This window comes from Lynx rufus, unplaced genomic scaffold (assembly GCF_022079265.1).
Source record: "Lynx rufus isolate CCGP_SWC_20201006 ecotype Redwood Valley unplaced genomic scaffold, mLynRuf1.p SCAF_2, whole genome shotgun sequence".
NCBI classification, from domain to species: Eukaryota; Metazoa; Chordata; class Mammalia; order Carnivora; family Felidae; genus Lynx; species Lynx rufus.
Window position 1 is genome coordinate 215,290,748 of NW_025814834.1, and position 20,533 is coordinate 215,311,280.

The 20,533-nt window shown below is 43.1% G+C and overlaps 1 protein-coding gene and 1 non-coding gene across 2 annotated transcripts in view; one reads left to right on the plus strand and one right to left on the minus strand.

Annotated features, from left to right (window-relative positions):
- PEX14 (peroxisomal biogenesis factor 14) overlaps positions 1 to 20,112 on the minus strand; it is a 146,108-nt gene extending 125,996 nt beyond the window's left edge. Inside the window, exon 1 of the mRNA XM_047083770.1 lies at positions 20,029 to 20,112. Coding sequence (XP_046939726.1) covers positions 20,029 to 20,064 — 36 coding nt within the window. The 5' untranslated portion in view covers positions 20,065 to 20,112. The remainder of the gene's footprint in view (positions 1 to 20,028) is intronic.
- LOC124516755 (U6 spliceosomal RNA) lies at positions 5,635 to 5,738 on the plus strand. Its single transcript, XR_006963159.1, has one exon. It is a non-coding gene; the product is annotated as a U6 spliceosomal RNA (small nuclear RNA).
- Positions 20,113 to 20,533: the final 421 nt, after the last annotated feature.

Genomic DNA, 20,533 nt, shown 5'->3' on the forward strand with positions numbered 1-20,533 from the left:
GCACTTTACCATCTTACGGAAGGCTGATCTTCAGCCCTTAAAATATCACCTGCACCCAATAAATACCTCAGGTTTTTTTCTTTTAATTTAAGACATGAAAACAAAGGAACCACTTCATATACATGCGCACAGAAGAAGCAAGCAGAGGACCACAGCAGGACACGTGACCACTCCTGAAACATTTCACCTGCAACTTAACACAAACCTGGCCTACTCCCAGGGTGCAATGCTGTGGTCCAGGGATTCTCAACCCCAGGGCAGAAACACCCCACACACACCCCAGAGAGGAATTTGAAAATGTGTGGAGGTGGGGCACCTGGGTGGCTCGGTCAGTTGAGTCCAACTCTTGGTTTCGGGTCAGGTCATGATCCCAGCGTCATGGGGTCGAACCCCATGCCATGCTCTGTGCTGAGCGTGAAGCCTGCTTGGGATTCATTCTCTCCCTCTCTCTTTCTCTCCCTCCCCCTCTCCCCAGTTTGTGGGCATGCTCTCTCTCTTAAACACACACTCACTCTCATACACACACACACACACACACCCTGTAGAGGTGGTTCCGGTTGTCTCAGTGACCAGGGAATCTCACTGGCATTTAGAAGGCAGGGGCCTGGGAGGCTTTGTGTCCAGCAGTGCATGAAGAACTGTCCCATTCAAGCACCAACAGGACCCCGGAGAATCCAGACCATCGTGCTTCCTCTTGCTGACGGGGAGCACAGACACTCACCTTTAACGTGCGGCTCTAGGTGTCCCTTCAAAGAGCAAAGGTCTGAGCGGCCGTCTGCCTGTCAGAAGCTCAGTCCCCCGGCACATGCAGGTCCGTCAGTCTCACGAGCCCAGCTCTTAGGAGAGCCCAGCACTCCTCAAACACCTACCCCCACACCGACCCCCTTTCAGTGGTCAAATCTATTTTCTGGCTTGAGACAAATCCCTACAAATTAAATTCCACCTTGATCCTGGAAATCTTGACAGGGTGGTCTTGACTTTAAAAATAATAATAACATGGGGCACCTGGGTGGCTCAGTCAGTTAGGCGACCGACTTCGGCTCAGGTCACGATCTCACAGTTTGTGAGTTCGAGCCCCGCGTCGGGCTCCGTGCTGACAGAGAGCCTGGAGCCTGCTTCGGATTCTGTGTCTCCCCCTCTCTCTACCCTTCCCCTGCTCACGCTCTGTGTCTCTCAATAATAAATAAATGCTAAAAAAATAATAATAATAATAACAGGCTGAGAAATCACCAGCTGAGTCCCCCTGCAAAGGTATAAGAAGCAGGCTCTAACGCAATGAATGCACAGGCAGGAAGCTTAGGGGCCAGAATGCAGACGGCAGGAAGGGAAGATGAGCAAAAGGCTAAGACTGTTTTAAAAAACCAACGGACAAAAAAAGACCACAGTGGCAGACAGAAGTGCTCCCGGTTTGAAAGGCACAAAGGTGCTCTCACTCCTGCTGCCCAGGCACTGACCTCCTCCAGCCAGAAGGTGTGCCAAGTGCTGACCTTGAGGCACAGCAAAGACCAACTGCACACGCAGCTCAGGTCTGAGCAACTGGCAGAACATCCAGGTCTAGGTGTGCCCATGCCACACCTGCCAAGTGGCTGCGTAACTCTAGATACGTCCTAGGCCAGTCTGGCCTACAGTTCTTTGCAGAGAAGAATAAGTAAGGTTCAATTCAAGAAATATTTTGTGAGCGGCACTGGCAGAGGCAAGCGCATGAACTACGGCACTAAAGACCGCGTGACTGCGGGTATACCGCTCAGCCTCTGAACCCCAGTTTCCTCATCCGTGGAAATGATGGGAATGATACCACCACCTCACATTCAGGATCAGATGAGATGAAAGTAGTTATATCCTATTACTCCTCTGCTCAAAATCAGCCAATAGACTTCTGCTTTGTCTGTGATGGAGTAATTGAGACCAGACTTAACCTCCCACTGGTTACAAAAACTAAACAAAATAAATGACACCACCGTTTGTAGACATTAGACTGCAGTGATTCCTGATAGATCAGAAATGAATGATATGAGCCCCTAAGAACACCCTGGCTTTCTTCCGGGAGGCATGTTTCAGACCAAGAAGCCGGGAGTGGGGGGGGGGGGGGGGCATGGAGTGGTCCCCACCAGAACATGGCAGTCTCTTGCTGAGTTGAGGAAACAGAGATAGGGTTCAGGGAGGCTAAGGCAGCTGAAAGTTAAAGGGCAGAGTTCCAGAGAGGAGAGGCGCATGCAGAAAGAGAGATCCAGAAATCTGCAAAGAGATTCCCTTACGACTTCGCTGAATATGAAAATGTGTGCACGCACAGAGTGAACCTCCACAAGGTTCAGGAAGAGCAATGAAGAAGCAGTGGGCTGAACGGCTCCCAGAGCCCCCGTAGACCTCACAGGTCACGGGCACCGGACTGGCGTGTCCTCACTGCTCCGTCAGGGCACTCAGGACAGACCTGGAAGGGCCATATCCTGGTGGGGAGAGGGCAGATTATCCCTAGGGTAAAGGCCACCCTAGAGCCACCCTTACAAAGCCTAAAAACAGGACTTGATGGGGGCACCTGGCTGCAGGTAGAGCACGTGACTCTTGGCCTTAGGGTTGTGAGTCTGAGCCCCATGTTGGATGTAGAGATTACTTAAAATCTTAAAAAAAAAAAACAGGACTTGACAGAATCAAAATGAACAAAAGTAACTTAACTATCCACCAGAATAAATCTCAACATGCTTTAAAGTATGACCACAAAATCCAGACCCTCAACAATGTAATATTCGCAGCACCCAGCATCTGATCAATAGTCTCACCAGATGTCCAGAAGCAGGAAAGTGTGATGCACAATAATAAAAAAAGTAGAAGAAGAGGCGCCTGGGTGGCTCAGTCGGTTAAGCATCCGACTTCGGCTCAGGTCATGATCTCGCAGTTCATGAGTTCAAGCCTCTCTGAGCTGTCAGCACAGAGCTGGAAGCCTGCTTCCAATTCTGTGTCTCCCTCTAACTCTGCCCTTACCTCTCACACTGTCTCTCTTTCTCTAAATTAAATAAACATTTTTTTAAAAGTAAAAAATAAATAAATAAATAAATAAATAAATAAATAAATAAATGGAATAATTTGCAGAAATGAAAACATTAAGACAGGTGTTATAACTTTATTCAAGAATTTAATGCAATTTTTTATTTTATCTTACTTATTTCAGAGAGAGAAAGAGGGAGTGTGAGTGGGGGAGAGGGGTAGAGAGAGAAAGAGGGAATCTTAAGGAGGATCCACACTCAACGTAGAGTGCATCACAGGGTTTGATCCCATGACCCCGGGATCATAACCTGAGCCAAAATCAAGACTGGGACATTCAACCAACTGAGTCACCCAGACATCCCTAATGCAATTTTTAAAATACATATACTGAGTCATTATGTTGTATGCCTGAAACTAATCTAATGTATGTCAATCATACCTCAATAAAAAGAAAACTGAAAGGAAAACAGGATCACAGTAGGGAAATATATCACATAAAAAGAAAATAGGACTTCTAGAGATGTAACTATAATATCAGAAATAAAAATTCCACTGAATGGGAGTGACAGCAGATTAGATACTACAGAAGAAAAGGTAACTGCACTTGAAAACACAGCGACAAAACCTGACCAAAATGAAGGACAAAGGTAAAAAAAAAAGAAAAATATTTGAAGAAATAATGGCTGAAATTTTTCAAAGTTTGATGAAACTCCCAAATCCAAGAAGCTCAACAAACCCTAAGCAAAAAAACACACACGCATGCTAAGGTTCTATACAATGAAATTGCTAAAAACCCTCGGGGCACCTGGATTAAGCATCCTACTTCAGCTCAGGTCATGATCTCATGGTTCATGGGTTCAAACCCCTCGTCAGGCTCTGTGCTGACAGCTCAGAGCCTGAAGCCTGCTTCCGATTTTGTGTCTCCCTCTCTGCCCCTCACCCATTTGTGCTCTGTCTCTCTCTCTCTCCCTCTCTCTCTCTCTCTCTCTCAAAAATAAATAAACACTAAAAAACTTTTTTAATAAAATAAAAACCCATGAAAAGGGGGAAATCTTAGAAGCAGCCAGAAAAAAAGAGATCACCTACAGATATTAACCAAGATTAAGAATGACCTGGGCGCCTGGGTGGCGCAGTCGGTTAAGCGTCCGACTTCAGCCAGGTCATGATCTCGCGGTCCGTGAGTTCGAGCCCCACGTCGGGCTCTGGGCTGATGGCTCGGAGCCTGGAGCCTGTTTCCGATTCTGTGTCTCCCTCTCTCTCTGCCCCTCCCCTGTTCATGCTCTGTCTCTCTCTGTCCCAAAAAAAAAAAAAAAAAAAAAAACGTTGAAAAAAAAATTAAAAAAAAAAAAGAATGACCTCAGGTTTCTGATCAGAAGCTACACAAGCCAAATAAAAACTACAATGATGGGGTGCCTGGGTGGCTCCGTCAGTTGAGCATCTGACTCTTGATTTTGGCTCAGGTCATGATCCCAGGGTTGTGGGATCAAGCCCTGTGTCAGGGGTTCTGCACTGAGCATGGAGCCTGCTTAAGATTCTCTCTCTCCCTCTGCCCCTCTGTCCCACTTGTATTCTCTCTCTAAAATAAAAAATAAAGAAATAATTTTTAAAATTAATAATACAAAAAAAAAGAAAAACTACAATGGCCTCATATCTTTTTTTTTTTTCAACGTTTATTTATTTTTGGGACAGAGAGAGACAGAGCATGAACGGGGGAGGGGCAGAGAGAGAGGGAGACACAGAATCGGAAACAGGCTCCAGGCTCCGAGCCATCAGCCCAGAGCCCGATGCGGGGCTCGAACTCCCGGACCGCGAGATCGTGACCTGGCTGAAGTCGGACGCTTAACCGACTACGCCACCCAGGCGCCCCTGGCCTCATATCTTTAAATTGCCCACAGGTGGGGATGCCTAGGTGGCTCAGCCGGTTAAGAATCCGACTTCAGGGGCGCCTGGGTGGCTTGGTTGGTTAAGCGTCCGACTTCGGCTCAGGTCATGATCTCACAGTCTGTGGGTTCAAGCCCCGCATCGGGCTCTGTGCTGACCGCTCAGAGCCTGGAGCCTGTTTCAGATTCTGTGTCTCCCTCTCTCTCTGCCCCTCCCCTGTTCATGCTCTGTCTCTCTCTGTCTCAAAAATAAATAAATGTTAAATGTTTAAAAAAAAAAAAAAAAAAGAATCTGACTTCAGCTCAGGTCATGATCTCATGGTTTGTGGGATCAAGCCCCACGTTGAGCTCTGCACTGACAGCTTGGAGCCTGCTTGGGATTCTCTCCCTCCCCCTCTCTCTCTGCCCCTCCCTCCTTCCTTCCCTCTCTCTCTCTCTCTCAAAAACAAATAAACAATTTTTTAAAAAAGAATTTAAAATGCCTACGGGGGGAAAACTGTCAACCTAGAATTCCGTATCCAGTGAAATTATCTTTTTTTTTTTTAAGTTTAAAACTTAACCTGCAGGGGAGCGGGAGGGGCAGGGAGAGGGAGAGAGAGAGAACCCCAAGCAGGCTCTGTGCTGTCAGCATGGAGCCCAAATGGGGGACTCAAACTCACAAACCATGAGATATGACCTGAGCTGAAATCAACAATCAGACGCTTAACACTTAACTGAGTCACCCAGGTGCCCCATCCAGTAAAAATATCTTTCAAAAATAAATACAAAATAAAATGTGCTCAGTTCAGCAGTGCATACACTAAAATTGAAACAATACAGAAATTAGCACGGCCCCTACCCAGAGATGACATGAAAATTTGGGAAGTGTTCCATGTTTTTTGTAATGTGTAGAATTGTTGAATCACCAAACTGTGCACCTGAAACACTATACTGCATGTTACCTATACTTGAATTAAAATTTAAAACAATAAAATTTTAAAAATACAAAATAAAAGCTTTTTAAGAGGGGGGAAAAAAAAGCCAGAAGAAATTGTATACCCATACCACAAGAATGCTAAAAGAAATCCCGTAAGCATAAGAAAACCAATACCAGATGAAAACTGGATACACAAAAGAATGACAGAAATAGTAAATATGCTGGTAAATAGCAAAGATATCTTAAATATATTTATTTTATATTATTCATTTCTACTATTTTTTTAAATTTTAAAAAGATAACTTAAAATGCCCTGCAGGGTAGGGGCACCTGGGTGGCTCAGTTGGTTAAGCATCCGACTTCGGCTCAGGTCATGCTCTCACAGTTCATAAGTTCCAACCCTGAGTCGGGCTCTGTGCTGACAGCTCGGAGCGTGGACTCTGCTTCAGAGTCTGTGTCTCCCTCTCTCCCTGCCCCTCCCCCATTTACGCTCTGTCTCTCTGTCTCTCCAAAGTGCACTGCAGGGTTGATGACACAAGTACAAGTAAAATCTAGGACACTAATAGTATTAACAGACTAACAGACGACAGAAGCATACTGTTGGTACAGTTCTTACATTCTTTGTGAATTGGTAAATCATTTGAAAGCAAGCTCTGGCAACCTTAAGTAACATATGGTAAACCTCACACCAATTACTGACCAAAAAAAAAAAAAAAAAAAAAAAATAGAGATACAGCTAAAGCAATAGTAGAGATCAAATGAAATCCTTAAAAAAATAATTCAATCTGGGATGCCTGGCTGTCTCAGTAGGTAAAAGCATGTGACTCTTGATCTCTGGGTTGTGGGTTCGAGCCCCATATCGGGTGTAGAGATTACTCAAAAATAAAATCTTTAAAAAAATGTTTTTTAGGGGCACCTGGGTGGCTCAGTCGGTTAAGCATCCAACTTCGGCTCAGGTCATGATCTCACAGTCTGTGGGTTCAAGCCCCGCATCAGGCTCTGAGCTGTCAGCATTCTGTTCTGCTTCGGATTCTGTGTCTCCCTCTCTCTGACCCTCCCCCGTTCATGCTCTGTCTCTCTCTGTCTCAAAAATAAATAAACATTTAAAAAAAATTTTTTTTTAATGTTTTTTAATTCAATCCAAGACAACAGGGATCAAAGAACAGATAAGGGGCGCCTGGGTGGCTCAGTCAGTTAAGCATCTGACTTCAGCCTAGGTCATGATCTCAAGATTCGTGAGTTCGAGCCCTGTGTTGGGTTCTGTGCTGACAGCACGGAGCCTGGAGCCTGCTTCAGATTCTGTGTCTCCCTCTCTCTGCCCCTCCCCCACTCGCTCTCACTCTCTCTCTCAAAAAATAAAAAACACTTAAAAACTTTTAAAAAAAGAACAGATGGAAAAAATTGTGAGACGGTAGAGTTAAACCCAACCATATTTATATTTACCTCAAGTATAAACGGAACACTCCAAATAGAAGGCAGAGATGGTCAGACTTTGTGGGGAAAAAGCAAGACCCAGCTGCATGCTGTCTAGGAGAAAACCACTTTTAGCAAAAAGAAACATAGGTGAAAAGCCAAAGGATAGAAGGCACCTCATGCAAACACTAGTCACAAGGAAGCTGCAGGAGCAATAAATCTCAGACAACTTCAAAATAGCAGATATTACCAAACAGAAACAGGGACAGTTCAAAAATAAAGGAGTCACTCAAGAAGACATCATAATCCTGAGTAAGTATGCATACAGTAATGAAGGTTCAAATACACGAAGTAAATCAGACAGAATTAAAAAGCTATAAATAGACAAATCCACAATTAACAGTTGGAGACTTTAATAATCCGCTCTCCTTAATCAAAAAGTCCGTACGGGTACAGGAGGCCTAAATAACACTATCAACCAACTTGGCCTAATTAACATTAGTAGAATGCTCCATCCAACAACTGCAGAATATTCATTATTTTCAAGTTCACAAGGAAAATTCGCCAAGACAGACCATAAAACAAATCTCAAATTTAAAAGAGTTGAAATCATACAGAGTATGCTCTCTGACCATGAGATTAAACTAGAAATCAATAATAGAAAAAGATCTGGAAAAAATCCCAAATGTTTGGAAATTAAACAGGCTTCTAAATAATCTACGGGAGAAAGAAGAAATCACGGGGGAAGTAAGAAAATATTCTGAATATTCTGAACTGTACAAAAATGAAACCACAACATAATCTAAATTTGTGGAATGCAACTAAAGCAGTGTTGGGAAGGAAATCTAATGTTTTTAGTAGTGTACTAACTTTAGAAAATGTGCTAGAAAAATAAGAGCAAATGAAACCCAAAATAGAAGGAAAGAAATAGGGGCACCTGGGTGGCTCAGTTGGTTAAGCATAGGACTCCTGATTTCAGCTCAGGTCATGATCCCAGGGTCATGGGAATGAGCCCCACTTGGGCTCCATGCTGGGCGTGGAGACTGCTTAGGATTCTCTCTCCCCCTCTCTCTGCCTCTCACCCCTTTGCGCAAGCTCTCTCTCTCAAAAATAAACGTAAAAAAAAAAAAAGATTCTCTCTCTCTCTGCTCCTCCCCTACTCTCATGCGTGCATGCGCTCTCTCTAAAATAAATATATGGGGGCGCCTGGGTGGCGCAGTCGGTTAAGCGTCCGACTTCAGCCAGGTCACGATCTCGCGGTCCGTGAGTTCGAGCCCCGCGTCGGGCTCTGGGCTGACGGCTCGGAGCCTGGAGCCTGTTTCCGATTCTGTGTCTCCCTCTCTCTCTGCCCCTCCCCCGTTCATGCTCTGTCTCTCTCTGTCCCAAAAATAAAATAAAAAAAGTTGAAAAAAAAAAATTAAAAAAAAAAAAAGAAAAAAATAAAATAAATATATGAATAAATAAATAAATAAATAAATAGATAAAATTACAGTCAATGAAATATAAGCTGGGTTTTTTGGAAGAATATTAAGATTGATAGCCTTTATCTAAACCAATCAATAAAAAATACAGAAGACACTAATTTACAGTATTATAAATGAAATCAGGAAAAGCACTGCATATCTATAGATACTTAAAAGATAATAAGGGAGGGGTGCCTGAGTGGCTCAGTCAGTTGAGCCCCAACCCTTGATTTTTGGCTCAGGTCATGATCTCACAGTCTTTGAGATCAAGCCCCACGTGGGGCTCTGTGCTGACAGTGTAAAGCCTGCTTGGGATTCTCTCTCATGCTCTCTCTGCTCCTGCCTCTGCTCACATGTGCACTCACGCTCGCTCTCTCAAAATAAACTTTAAAAAAGAATAAATTTATAACATAATTTAAAATATTTAATTAAAAAGAAATTACATATGTAATGAAAATTAAAAAAGAAAATTGTACGCCCAGGTGGCTTCACCGGTGAATTCTCTTAAACATTTAAGGAAAAATAATGCCAATCTTATACGAACTATTTCAGAAAATAGAAAAAAAGGTAAAATTCTCCAACTCATTCTAGGAAGCCAATATGACCTTGATACCAAAACTAGACAAAGATTTCACAGACACACACAAAAGAAAACTATAAATCAATATCTCTCTTAAAATATAAATGAAGAAACCCTTAAGAAAATACTGACAAACCTGGGAATGCAAGCTGGTGCAGCCACTCTAGGAAACAGTATGCAGGTTCCTCAAAAAATTAAAAATCAAACTACCCTACAACCCAGCAATTGCACTACTAGGTATTTATCCAAGGGATACAGGTGTGCTCTTTCGAAGGGGCACATGCACCCCCATGTTTATACAATAGCCAAAGTATGGAAAGAGCCCAAATGTCCATCGATGGATGAATGGGTAAAGAAGATGTGGTATAGATACACAATGGAGTACTACTCGGCAATCAAAAAGAATGAAATCTTGCATTTGCAACTACATGGATGGAACTGGAGGGTATTATGCTAAGTGAAATCAGTCAGTCAGAGAAAGACAAATATCATATGGCTTCACTCACATGAGGAGTTTAAGAGACAAAACAGATGAACATAAGGGAAGGGAAACAAAAATAATATAGAAACAGGGAGGGGGCAAAGCGTAAGAGACTCATAAATATGGTAAACAAACAGAGGGTTACTGGAGGGGGTGTGGGCTAAATGGGAAAGGGGCACTAAGGAATCTACTCCTGAAATCATTGTTGCACTATATCCTAACTAATTTGGATGTAAATTTAAAAAAAGAAAATTAAAAAAAGAAAGAAAACACTGACAAACCAAATCCAGTAATATACAGAAAGGATAATACATCATAACCAAGTGGAATTTATCCAATAAATAGAAAATTAATTTAACATTTGAAAAATCAATCAACATGAATTACCATATTAATAAAAAAAAACAATAGGATCAACAGATAGCAAAAAGAATACTTGGTAACAGTCAAAACACATAATTTTTTCAAAAACACTCAACAAATTAAATATAAAAGTTGAATCTCCTCCACTTGAAAAAGAGCACCTTCAAATAAAACTTATAGCTTGGGGCGCCTGGCTGGTTCAGTTGGTTAAGTGTCTGACTCTTGATTTCCGCTCAAGTCATGAGTGGGATCGAGCCCTGAATGGGGGCTCTGCACTGACAGAGGAGAATCTGCTTGGGATTCTCTTTCTCCCTCTCTCTGCCCCTCCCCTGCTTGAGCTTTCTCTCTCAAAATAAATAAATAAACTTTAAAAAAGAAAAGAACAGTGTGGAGGTTCCTCAGAAAATTAAAAATAGACCTACCCTATGACCCAGCAATAGCACTGCTAGGAATTTATCCAAGGGATACAGGAGTACTGATGCATAGGGGCACTGGTACCCCAATGTTTATAGCAGCACTCTCAACAATAGCCAAATTATGGAAAGAGCCTAAATGTCCATCAACTGATGAATGGATAAAGAAATTGTGGTTTATATACACAATGGAGTACTACATGGCAACGAGAAAGAACGAAATATGGCCCTTTGTAGCAACGTGGATGGAACTGGAGAGTGTGATGCTAAGTGAAATAAGCCATACAGAGAAAGACAGATACCATATGGTTTCACTCTTATGTGGATCCTGAGAAACTTAACAGGAACCCATGGGGGAGGGGAAGGAAAAAAAAAAAAAAAAAGAGGTTAGAGTGGGAGAGAGCCAAAGCATAAGAGACTCTTAAAAACTGAGAACAAACTGAGGGTTGATGGTGGTTGGGAGGGAGGGGAGGGTGGGTGATGGGTATTGAGGAGGGCACCTTTTGGGATGAGCACTGGGTGTTGTATGGAAACCAATTTGACAATAAATTTCATATATTAAAAAAAATAATAATAAAAAAATAAACAAAAAAAATAAATAAAAAGAAAAAAAAAGAAAAAAGAAAAGAAGTTAAAAAATAACTTATACTTCATATCATATTTAAATGTGAAGACTGAATATATTTTCCCCTAAGATCAAGAATAAAGCAAGAATGTCTATTCTCAATATTCCTCTCAACATTGTATAAGAACTCCTAGAGAGCATATAAATTGAAAAGCAATATGTAAAGCTGTCTTCATCTGCAGATGACAGGATCATCTACAGATGTGAGAAATCACACAGAATCTACCAAAAAGCTACTGGAATTATGAGTGTAACAAGTTGCAGATAGGAGACCAACATACAAACTCAATTTTACATTTAATTTATTTTTTTATCGTAAGTGTATTCTTTAATCCCCATCACCTATTTCACCCATCCACTACCCACCTCCATTCTGGTAACCTCCAGTTTGTTCTCTACAGTTAAGAGTCTGTTTCTTGGTTTGTCTTTTTTCCTTTCCTTATTTCTTAAATTCCACACATGAGTAAAATCATATGGTATTTGTCTTTCTCTGATTTATTTCACTTGGCATTAGACCCTCTAGCTCTATCTATGCTGTTGCAAATGGCAAGATTTCATTTCTTTTTATGGCTGAATAATATTCCATTGTGTGTGTGTGTGCACGTGTGTGTGTGTATACATATCTCACATCTTCTTTATCCATTAATCTCTTGATGGACACTTGGGCTGCTTCCATATCTTGGCTACTATAAATAATACTGCAATTTTATTCTATTTCTATATACTAGCATTCAACAATTAAAAGTGAAAAAAAATTTTAATGTTTTTATTTTTTTATTTTTTTTGAGAGAAAGATAGCATGAGAGGGGCAGAGAGAGAAAAAGAGAGAATCTCAAGCAGGCTCCATGCTGTCAGTGCAGAGCCCGATGCAGGGGTCAATCTCACAAACCATAAGATCATGACCTGAACCAAAATCAAGAGTTGGATGCTTAACCAACTGAGCCACCCAGAAATTTTTAGGGTTGCCAGTTAAGAATCTGACTTCAGGGGCGCCTGGGTGGCGCAGTCGGTTAAGCGTCCGACTTCAGCCAGGTCACGATCTCACGGTCCGTGAGTTCGAGCCCCACGTCGGGCTCTGGGCTGATGGCTCAGAGCCTGGAGCCTGTTTCCGATTCTGTGTCTCCCTCTCTCTCTGCCCCTCCCCCGTTCATGCTCTGTCTCTCTCTGTCCCCAAAAAAGTGAATGGAAACGTTGAAAAAAAAAAAATTAAAAAAAAAAAAAAAAAAAAAAGAATCTGACTTCAGCTCAGGTCATGATCTCACAGCTCATGGGTTCAAGCCCCACGTCAGGCTCTGTGCTAACGGCTCAGAGCCTGCAGCCTGCTTCAGATTCTGTCTCCCGCTTGCGCTCTGTCTCTCTTTCCCAAATATAACATTGAAAAATGAATTTTTTAAATGAAATCCATACATAGCATGCCAAAATATGAAATATTCAGAGAATATTTTTAAAATGTGTATATGACCTACAGACTGAAAACTACAAAACACTGACAGCAAATAAGACGACCTAAATGGAGATACATACCATGTTAATGAATTAGAAGATCAATGTTGCCAAGATATCAACTCTCCCCCAAATTGATCTATAGATTCCACACAATCTCAATAAAAATGCCAAGAACCTTTTTTATAAGAACTGATAAACTGATTCTAAAATTTATATGGAAATGCAATGGACCAAAGCTTAAACAATTCTGAGAAACAATAAAGTCAAAAGCTTTACACTACCTGATTTTAAGATTTACTATAAAGCTACAGCAATCAAGACAGTATTTCATTTACATTAGGCTAGACACAGAGATAAATAAAACAAAACAGAGCCCAGAAACTTACCTACGTATCTACAGTCCTCTAATTTTTACAAAGGTGGCAAGGCAAGTCAATGGAGAAAGGGTAATCTGTTCAACAAATGATACCAGAACAACGAACCCCAGCCTCTACCAATAAGCACAAGAAAAGATGCTTAATGTTGTTAGTCATCACAGAAATGCAAGTTAAAACCACAAGGAAGGGGCGCCTGGGTGGCACAGTCGGTTAAGCGTCCGACTTCAGCCAGGTCACGATCTCGCGGTCCGTGAGTTTGAGCCCCGCGTCAGGCTCTGGGCTGATGGCTCGGAGCCTGGAGCCTGTTTCCGATTCTGTGTCTCCCTCTCTCTCTGCCCCTCCCCCGTTCATGCTCTGTCTCTCTCTGTCCCAAAAATAAATTAAAAAAAAAAAAGTTGAAAAAAAAACCACAAGGAAACACCACTACAAACTCACTAGAGTGGCTAAAATTAAAGACAGACAATACCAAGTGTTGGTATGGATATAGGACAACTGGAATGCTCACATACTGCTGGTGACAACAAAAAATAGTACAACTTGCAAAAACCCTTAGGCAGTTTATTATAAGGCTAAACATATACTTACCATGTGACCCAGCAATTCCACTCATAAGTATTTATGAAAGAAAGAAAGAAAGAAAGAAAGAAAGAAAGAAAGAAAGAAAGAAGAAAAGAAAACCTATCTCTCCACAATACATGAATATTTACAGTAGCCCCAAACTAGAACCAATCAGTGGGGAAACAGACTCTAAGGTGACTCCATGATCCCCACCTCCTTGTACTCATGCCCTTGTGTGGTCCCCTGGAATATGGGCAGGACCTGTGACTTGCTTCTGGCGAAGAGGGTAGGGCAATAGTGACAGGATGCATGTAATTACATGTATGTGGTTACATTATGTAAGACTGTAGTGTCCATTTTCCTAAGACACTCTCTTCCTTACTGGCTTTGAGGAAGCCAAGTGACCATGTTAGGAAGACCCCTGAGGCAAAAAACAGAGGGTGCCATTTTGTTATTGGCATTCAACCAGGGACCTGCAGGCCATAAGGAACTAAATGCTGCCAACAGCCACATGGGCTAGGAAGCAGATCCTTCCCCAGTCAAGACCCAGATGAGGTCACAGCCCCAGCAGACATCTTGATTTTTCGCTTTGTGAAACTCAGCTAAACTGTGTCCTGATTCACAGAAACTGAAACAATACATGAGTGCTCTTTTTGATAATTTGTGTAAATTTGCTGTAATACTGTTATGCAGCAATAGGTCATTAATAGAATCCAAATATCCATAAACTGGTGAACAGATCAACAAATTGTGGTATATCTATACAATAGTACACACTACTAAAAATTAACGAATTACTGATACAATAGAAGTCCCACAAACATCACTCTGAGCAAAAGAAGTGAGACACAAAAGAATACACACATTTTGAATTCATTCACAGGAAATTCTGGAAAAGACAAATATAATCGATGATGATAGAAAGGAGTTCCGAACCCCTGAAGCCAAAAGCTAGGATTTACTGGGAAGCAGCATAAGGAACATTTAGGAATACCAGAATTGTTTTGATCTTGATTGCAGTGGTAGTTACATAGGTATAATATTTGTCAAAACTCATTAAACTGACCACAACACACCTATTAGAATTCCACAATAAAGTTTTTGGCCACAAGGACTTTGTCACTCAATAAGCTAGTAAGCGAATCTACAGATTTTGAATCAGGATAGAGGCAACCTCTGAGGGTGGGACAGTGACAGGAGGGTTACCGGGGGGACAGCTTCTGAGGTCCTGGTAATGTTTGATTTCTTAATGCAAGTACTGGTTACACAAGTGTGTTCACTCTGAAAATTCTCTAAGTTAGACACATAATTTGTGTGCTTTCTGGGTCTATGCTCAACTTCAGTTAAAAAATAAAAGAAAGAAAAGATGGGGTGCCTTGGTGGCTCAGTGGGTTGAGCGTCCAACTTTGGCTCAGGTCATGATCTCGCAGTTCTGAGTTCGAGCCCTGCATTGGGCTCTGTGCTGACAGCTCAGAGCCTGGAGGCTGCTTCAGATTCTGTGTCTCCCTCTCTCTCTGCCCCTTCCCCACTCATGCTCTGTCTCTCTCTGTCTCTCAAAAATAAATAAACGTTAAAAAAAAGAGAGAGAAAGAGAAAGAAAGAAAGAAAGAAAGAAAGAGAAAGAAAGAAAGGAAAGAAAGAAAGAAAGAAAGAAAGAAAGAAAGAAAGAAAGAAAGAAAGAAAAGAGGGGCACCTGAGTATTTGGTTAAGCATCCAACTCTTGATTTCAGCTCAAGTCATGATCTCACAGTCATGAAATTGAGCCCTGCATGCTGAGCATAGAGCCTGCTTGGGATTCTCTCTCTCTCCTTCTCTCTCTGCCCCCCCCCCACTTTCTTTCTTGTCTCTCTCTCTCTCAAGATAAATATTTAAAAAATAAAGAAAAGAAAAAGAAAAAATGTAAAGACTAGGGAGTTATTCTAGACTAAAACATACTAAAGAGACAATGCAATCCCTATTTCTTGATTGGATCTGGATTTTTCTTAATTGGGGGAATTTGAACGTGGACTATATTATTAAATAATGATTTTTTAAACATTTATTTTTGAGAGAGAGAACATGAGTGGGGGGTGTACAGAAAGAGGAGGTGACAAAGGATCCGTGCTGACAGCAGAGAGCCCGATACAGAACTTGAACCTACGAACCATGAGATATTGACCTGAGCCAAAGTTACACACTTAACCAACTGAACCATCAAGGCACCTCAATAATGATTTTTTTTTTAAACGTGGGCTCTATGCTAGGCATAGGGCTTGAATTCACAACCCTGAGATCAAGACCTGAGATGAGATCAAGAGTGAGATGTTCAACTGACTGAGCCACCCAGGCACCCCTTAAATAATGATATTTTATCAATACTAAATTTCTTGTGTGATAATGGTATTATGTTACATGTGATATGGTATAACGAGAATAACCTCACTCTTAAGGCAAGGTGAAGTATTTTAGGATGGAATACTGTAATTCTGTAACTCATTCTCAAATCCTTAAATATATATTTATATATATAAAGAGACAGAGATGAAGCAAATTCAGCAAAATGTAAACAGTATATCTTGAAGTTTTTATGGGAGTTTTACAGGAGTTCTCTGTATTATTCTTTCAACATTTCTACAGGTTGGAAATTTTTCAAAATACCAAAAACTTGAGGGGAAAAATATCTCATTTGAACTACTGTTATCCAAGAGTTCAGCAGACTTCCAGAGCGCCTGGGTGGCTCAGTCAGTTGAGCAGCTGGCTTCAGCTTGGGTCACGATCTCACAGTTTGTAAGTTCAAGCCTCACATCGGGCTCTGTGCCGTCAGTGCGGAGCCTGCTTTGGATCCTCTGTCCCCCTCTCTGCCCCTCTCCCACTCACACTCTCTCAAAAATAAATAAACATTAAAAAAAAAAAGAGTTCAGCACACTGCCAAACTGTACCTAGAGACTCGGGAGAAGGAAACTAACACTCACTGAGCACTTACTATGCACCAAATACTTTTTTTATACCTGTGATTCCAGTCAACCCTCAGAGCAACCCTTTAGGGTAATTACTACTTTACAGAGGAGAAAACAGGCTCAGGGAGGTGGAGTGGTGAGTCCAATAGCGAGTCAGGGCTGAAGTTCAAAGACTGTCAGGATACAAGGCCATGCTCTCGCACTCCTTAACGCCTTTGCTGTGTTCTTCTCCCTCCCCTGCTTCTGTGTTTTCTCAATCTCAAATGTACCGTATCCGGGGAATTTCAACAGATTTGAAGTCCATGTTCTGCAATATATTCAATATTCAATAACCACTAAACACCCAGAATGAACCATGCTTCTGCACTTCACTGAAGACAGCTGATGGAGAAACAGAAATAAGGATAACAGCTCCCATTTCTATGGGCCATACCAGGTACAGACTAGAAGGACCTCTCATAAGAGATCAACCATGCAACCCAGGGTAACATGGGGAAAATATGAGGATTTGAAGCAATAAATGTAATTTCTTTTTTTTTTTTTTAATGTTTATTTAGTTTTGAGACAGACACAGACAGAGTATGAACAGGGGAGGGTCAGAGAGAGAGGGAGACACAGAATCCGAAGCAGGCTCCACGCTCTGAGCTGTCAGCACAGAGCCCGTCGTGGGGCTCGAACTTAAGGACCGTGAGATCATGACCTGAGGCAAAGTCGGCCACTTAACCGACTGAGCCACCCAGGCGCCCCAGCAATAAATGTAATTTCTAACTCAGACTGAAGAAAGACTAAGAAGACTGCCATTATGAAGAAAATCAAGCATGTCACTAGCATCTAAAAGTCACAAGGACAGCTAGGATAAACGCCAGCATTCAGGGTATTCAAATATGAAAGAAGTTACTCCAGAACAAATAAAAGAACAACTTGAGTGGACTGGTAGGCAACATGTGAAAGATCATACCCCCCAAAAAGATGATAATAGGACTGGAAAAAAGATTTCTCGTTTGTGAGTGAAAATTCAGAGTTTATGAATGCAGTAATAATAACAACACTATGTCAGGCACTGCTCTAGAATAAGTCATTTTAGGCGCACCTGGGTGGCCCAATTGGTTGAGCATCAACTTCGGCTCAGGTAATGATCTCACGGTTCGTGAGCTCGAGCCCCGTGTAGGGCTCTGTGCTGACAGCTCAGAGCCTGAAGCCTGCTTCAGATTCTGTGGTCTCTGTCTCTCTCTCTCTCTCAAAAATAAAACATTAAAAAAAATTAAAGTAAGTTATTTCATTGGGGTGCCTGGTGGCTTAGTCAGTTAAGCATCCAATTTCATTCAGCTCAGTCATGATCTCATGGTTCGTGAGTTCAAGCCCCACATTGGGCTCTGCACTGTCTGGGATTCTCTTGTCCCAGTCCAAGTCTCAGTCACTTGTCCAAGATCACACAGCTATGAGTAGTGGGGCTAGGCTTCTAAGCCAATAAGGATGGCTTTGGAGCCCATGCCACTGCTCGACACCGCCTCTCAAAGAAGGGGGTTGGCTACCACCCTGTATCTTCCAAAACGAGAAGCTGAAGCCACAAAGCCAACCAACAAACTTTCTATGAAACAAATACTGATTCAGCCCCACAGACATGTGTTCTTTCTTACAGACCAGGTTTGGAGAAACTATCCACATTGTTCTTTAAATTCCACTCTGCTTTGACAGCAGCAATGGGAAACTAAGTTGATCAGGACTTGAAAATGAAATGACAAGCAACTGCTAGAAGTTGGTCCACTTAAAAAGTGTGCATTTGCGGCTTATTGTTAGACAACGACAGAATCTGGCATGGAGTTAAACTTTTCCCCTGACTGCCAGCGTGTTCTGATGCAATCCCATCTCTACCAGCTTTGGAAAGGAGGGCAAAGGATATGCAGAGCTGAAAACCCAACAAGTATGGCCAAACCCCCTCAGAGGACCTTAGATCCCTTCCACATGTACAGAAAGGACAATTTCCAGAACCAAAGGAATCCTTGGGCACTACAATGGCTCCAAGTGGCAAGCTTTTTAGTAACTTTAACAGCACTGGCAAATTAAAAGCCCTAGAAGAATCAGGGAATGAAGACAGACAGACACACACACACACACACACACACACACACACACACACACACACCAGGCTGTGGGCATCCCTAACATGTAACCATTCAGAAAAGCCCAGATTTTGAAGAGCTTCAGCATTTCAGGAAGCTAAGCGAGATAAGTCAAGAAAGAAGGGCCCCTCCTCCCAGACACTCCCACACTCCAGAATTTCTGACGGTGAGAAAGGCCAGAATCAGCCCGAGTTATTTCCCATATTTTACAATCCAGACTTCATCTTTCTGAATCATTCGCTCTGCTAACAGAAGCTGATCTGGGGAACACACAACTCCTCTAAGTGCAATTCTTGTAATAGACCTATCCTGAAGAATAAAACAGTAAGAAACGTTAAGTAGTGTTCTTCTGCCTAGGAAGGAAGTGAAATGCCGCTAGGCTATGAAAAGTCTACAGGTGTTTCAAGGAGGTGAGAGATGAAGTCCACATTGAAACCATTTTCTTCTTCCTTGGTCTAATCCTAAGTAAATGTAAGCATGTGTGGCTAACCGGTGGAGTCACACACATCTGGGTTTAAATGCAGCCCCCATCAGGCACGTGATCTGGGGTATGTTACAGACCTCTAGAATCCACTTCTGTTGAAATGGCGGTTAATAGCCTGTATTTCATAAAGGTTGTAATGAGCATTACACAAGATAATAAACGTTAATTTGTCCCCAGCATGATAGCACGCCCTCAGTAAATGCAAGGTACCGCTGACCCCTGTCCTCCCCACCCCAGCCCACCCACCTTTGGATTTCAAACCCATTCATAGGCCTTATCATCCACTGCTTCCTGACAGCACGAACACTGGTCCCCAAGGTCCCCTTAATGGAGTGTGATCTGGCTGAAACTGTGGCTGAAAAGCTAAAAGGGGGCCCTTTGGCCGAGAAAACCAAACTCTGGGAAGCAAAAACGGATCCTCAGCAAAAGCTTGGTGGCGTCTGTTGTTTACAGTGAGTGCCCTTCCTACCAACGTACCGAAAGAGTCCCAGTACATTTCTGATCCTCCACTGGCAGGGAACGCGCAAAGGTGACGAAGAGGCTGGCAGCGGGGCCACCTCGCGAGGCTGAGGCTGTGGGAGTGGGAATCCTGATGGAGTCAGGGCCCTCCTGGGAGGGGACAACCGAGAACGATGGAGCCTCTCACCCCTCTCTCCCCTCAAGCAGGGGCCCTCGCAGCTCAAGGCTGGAGGCTTCTCAAGGGTCCCGCCACCGTCCCGGCCAAGCGCAAGTGGGACCCGAGGGGTCAGCAGGAGGGAAGCGGGGGCCCGCGGGCGCCCCCGAGCCTCGGCTTGGGAATGTGGTCTGAGAGGGGTCACCGGGGGAGGGGCCGGGCGGCGAGGACCTGGGGAGGGGCGGGGCCCGGGAGGGGGCAAGAGGTCGGGGCCCCCGGCTGGGGAGGCTCAAGGCCCCCGCCCAACGCCCAGCCGCACGCCGAGCGCCCCCTCCAGCCGCGGTCCCCGCCACTACGGCGGGGCAGTCCCACTCCCCTTACCTGGCTCGGCTGCTCTGCCTGCTCCGAGGACGCCATCTTTCTGAGGCCTGACTAATCTATCGCCGCTGGGCGAGGCGTCTCCCAAGCGCCCTCGCTCTCGCTCACCCGCCCAGACCAAAGTAGCCGGAACTGAACCTGTCGATGGGGGCCGGGGGCGGGAGGGGGGGGGCACACGAGGAGGAAGGGGAACTCCTACGTCCGGGTCACCTCACACAATTGCCATTAGGTCTCTGCTGCCCAGGAAGTTCTTAAGTCCGTGTTTTTTGCATTTTTATTATTCTCATTGAATTAAATCTCTGACCATCCCCACAGTGCCTTGGGCACAGGCAGGGACTCGCTAAATCTTTAATAAATGAATGAATGGGAAGAACCTTGGAAATTAATTAATTAATGTTCAATACCATTTGTTGAGTGCCTACTATTTGCCAGGCACTTTGGTAGCTGCTAGTAATAAGAAGATCCAAGACTCAATTCCTGCTCCTAAATTCAGGCCAAACACACACAC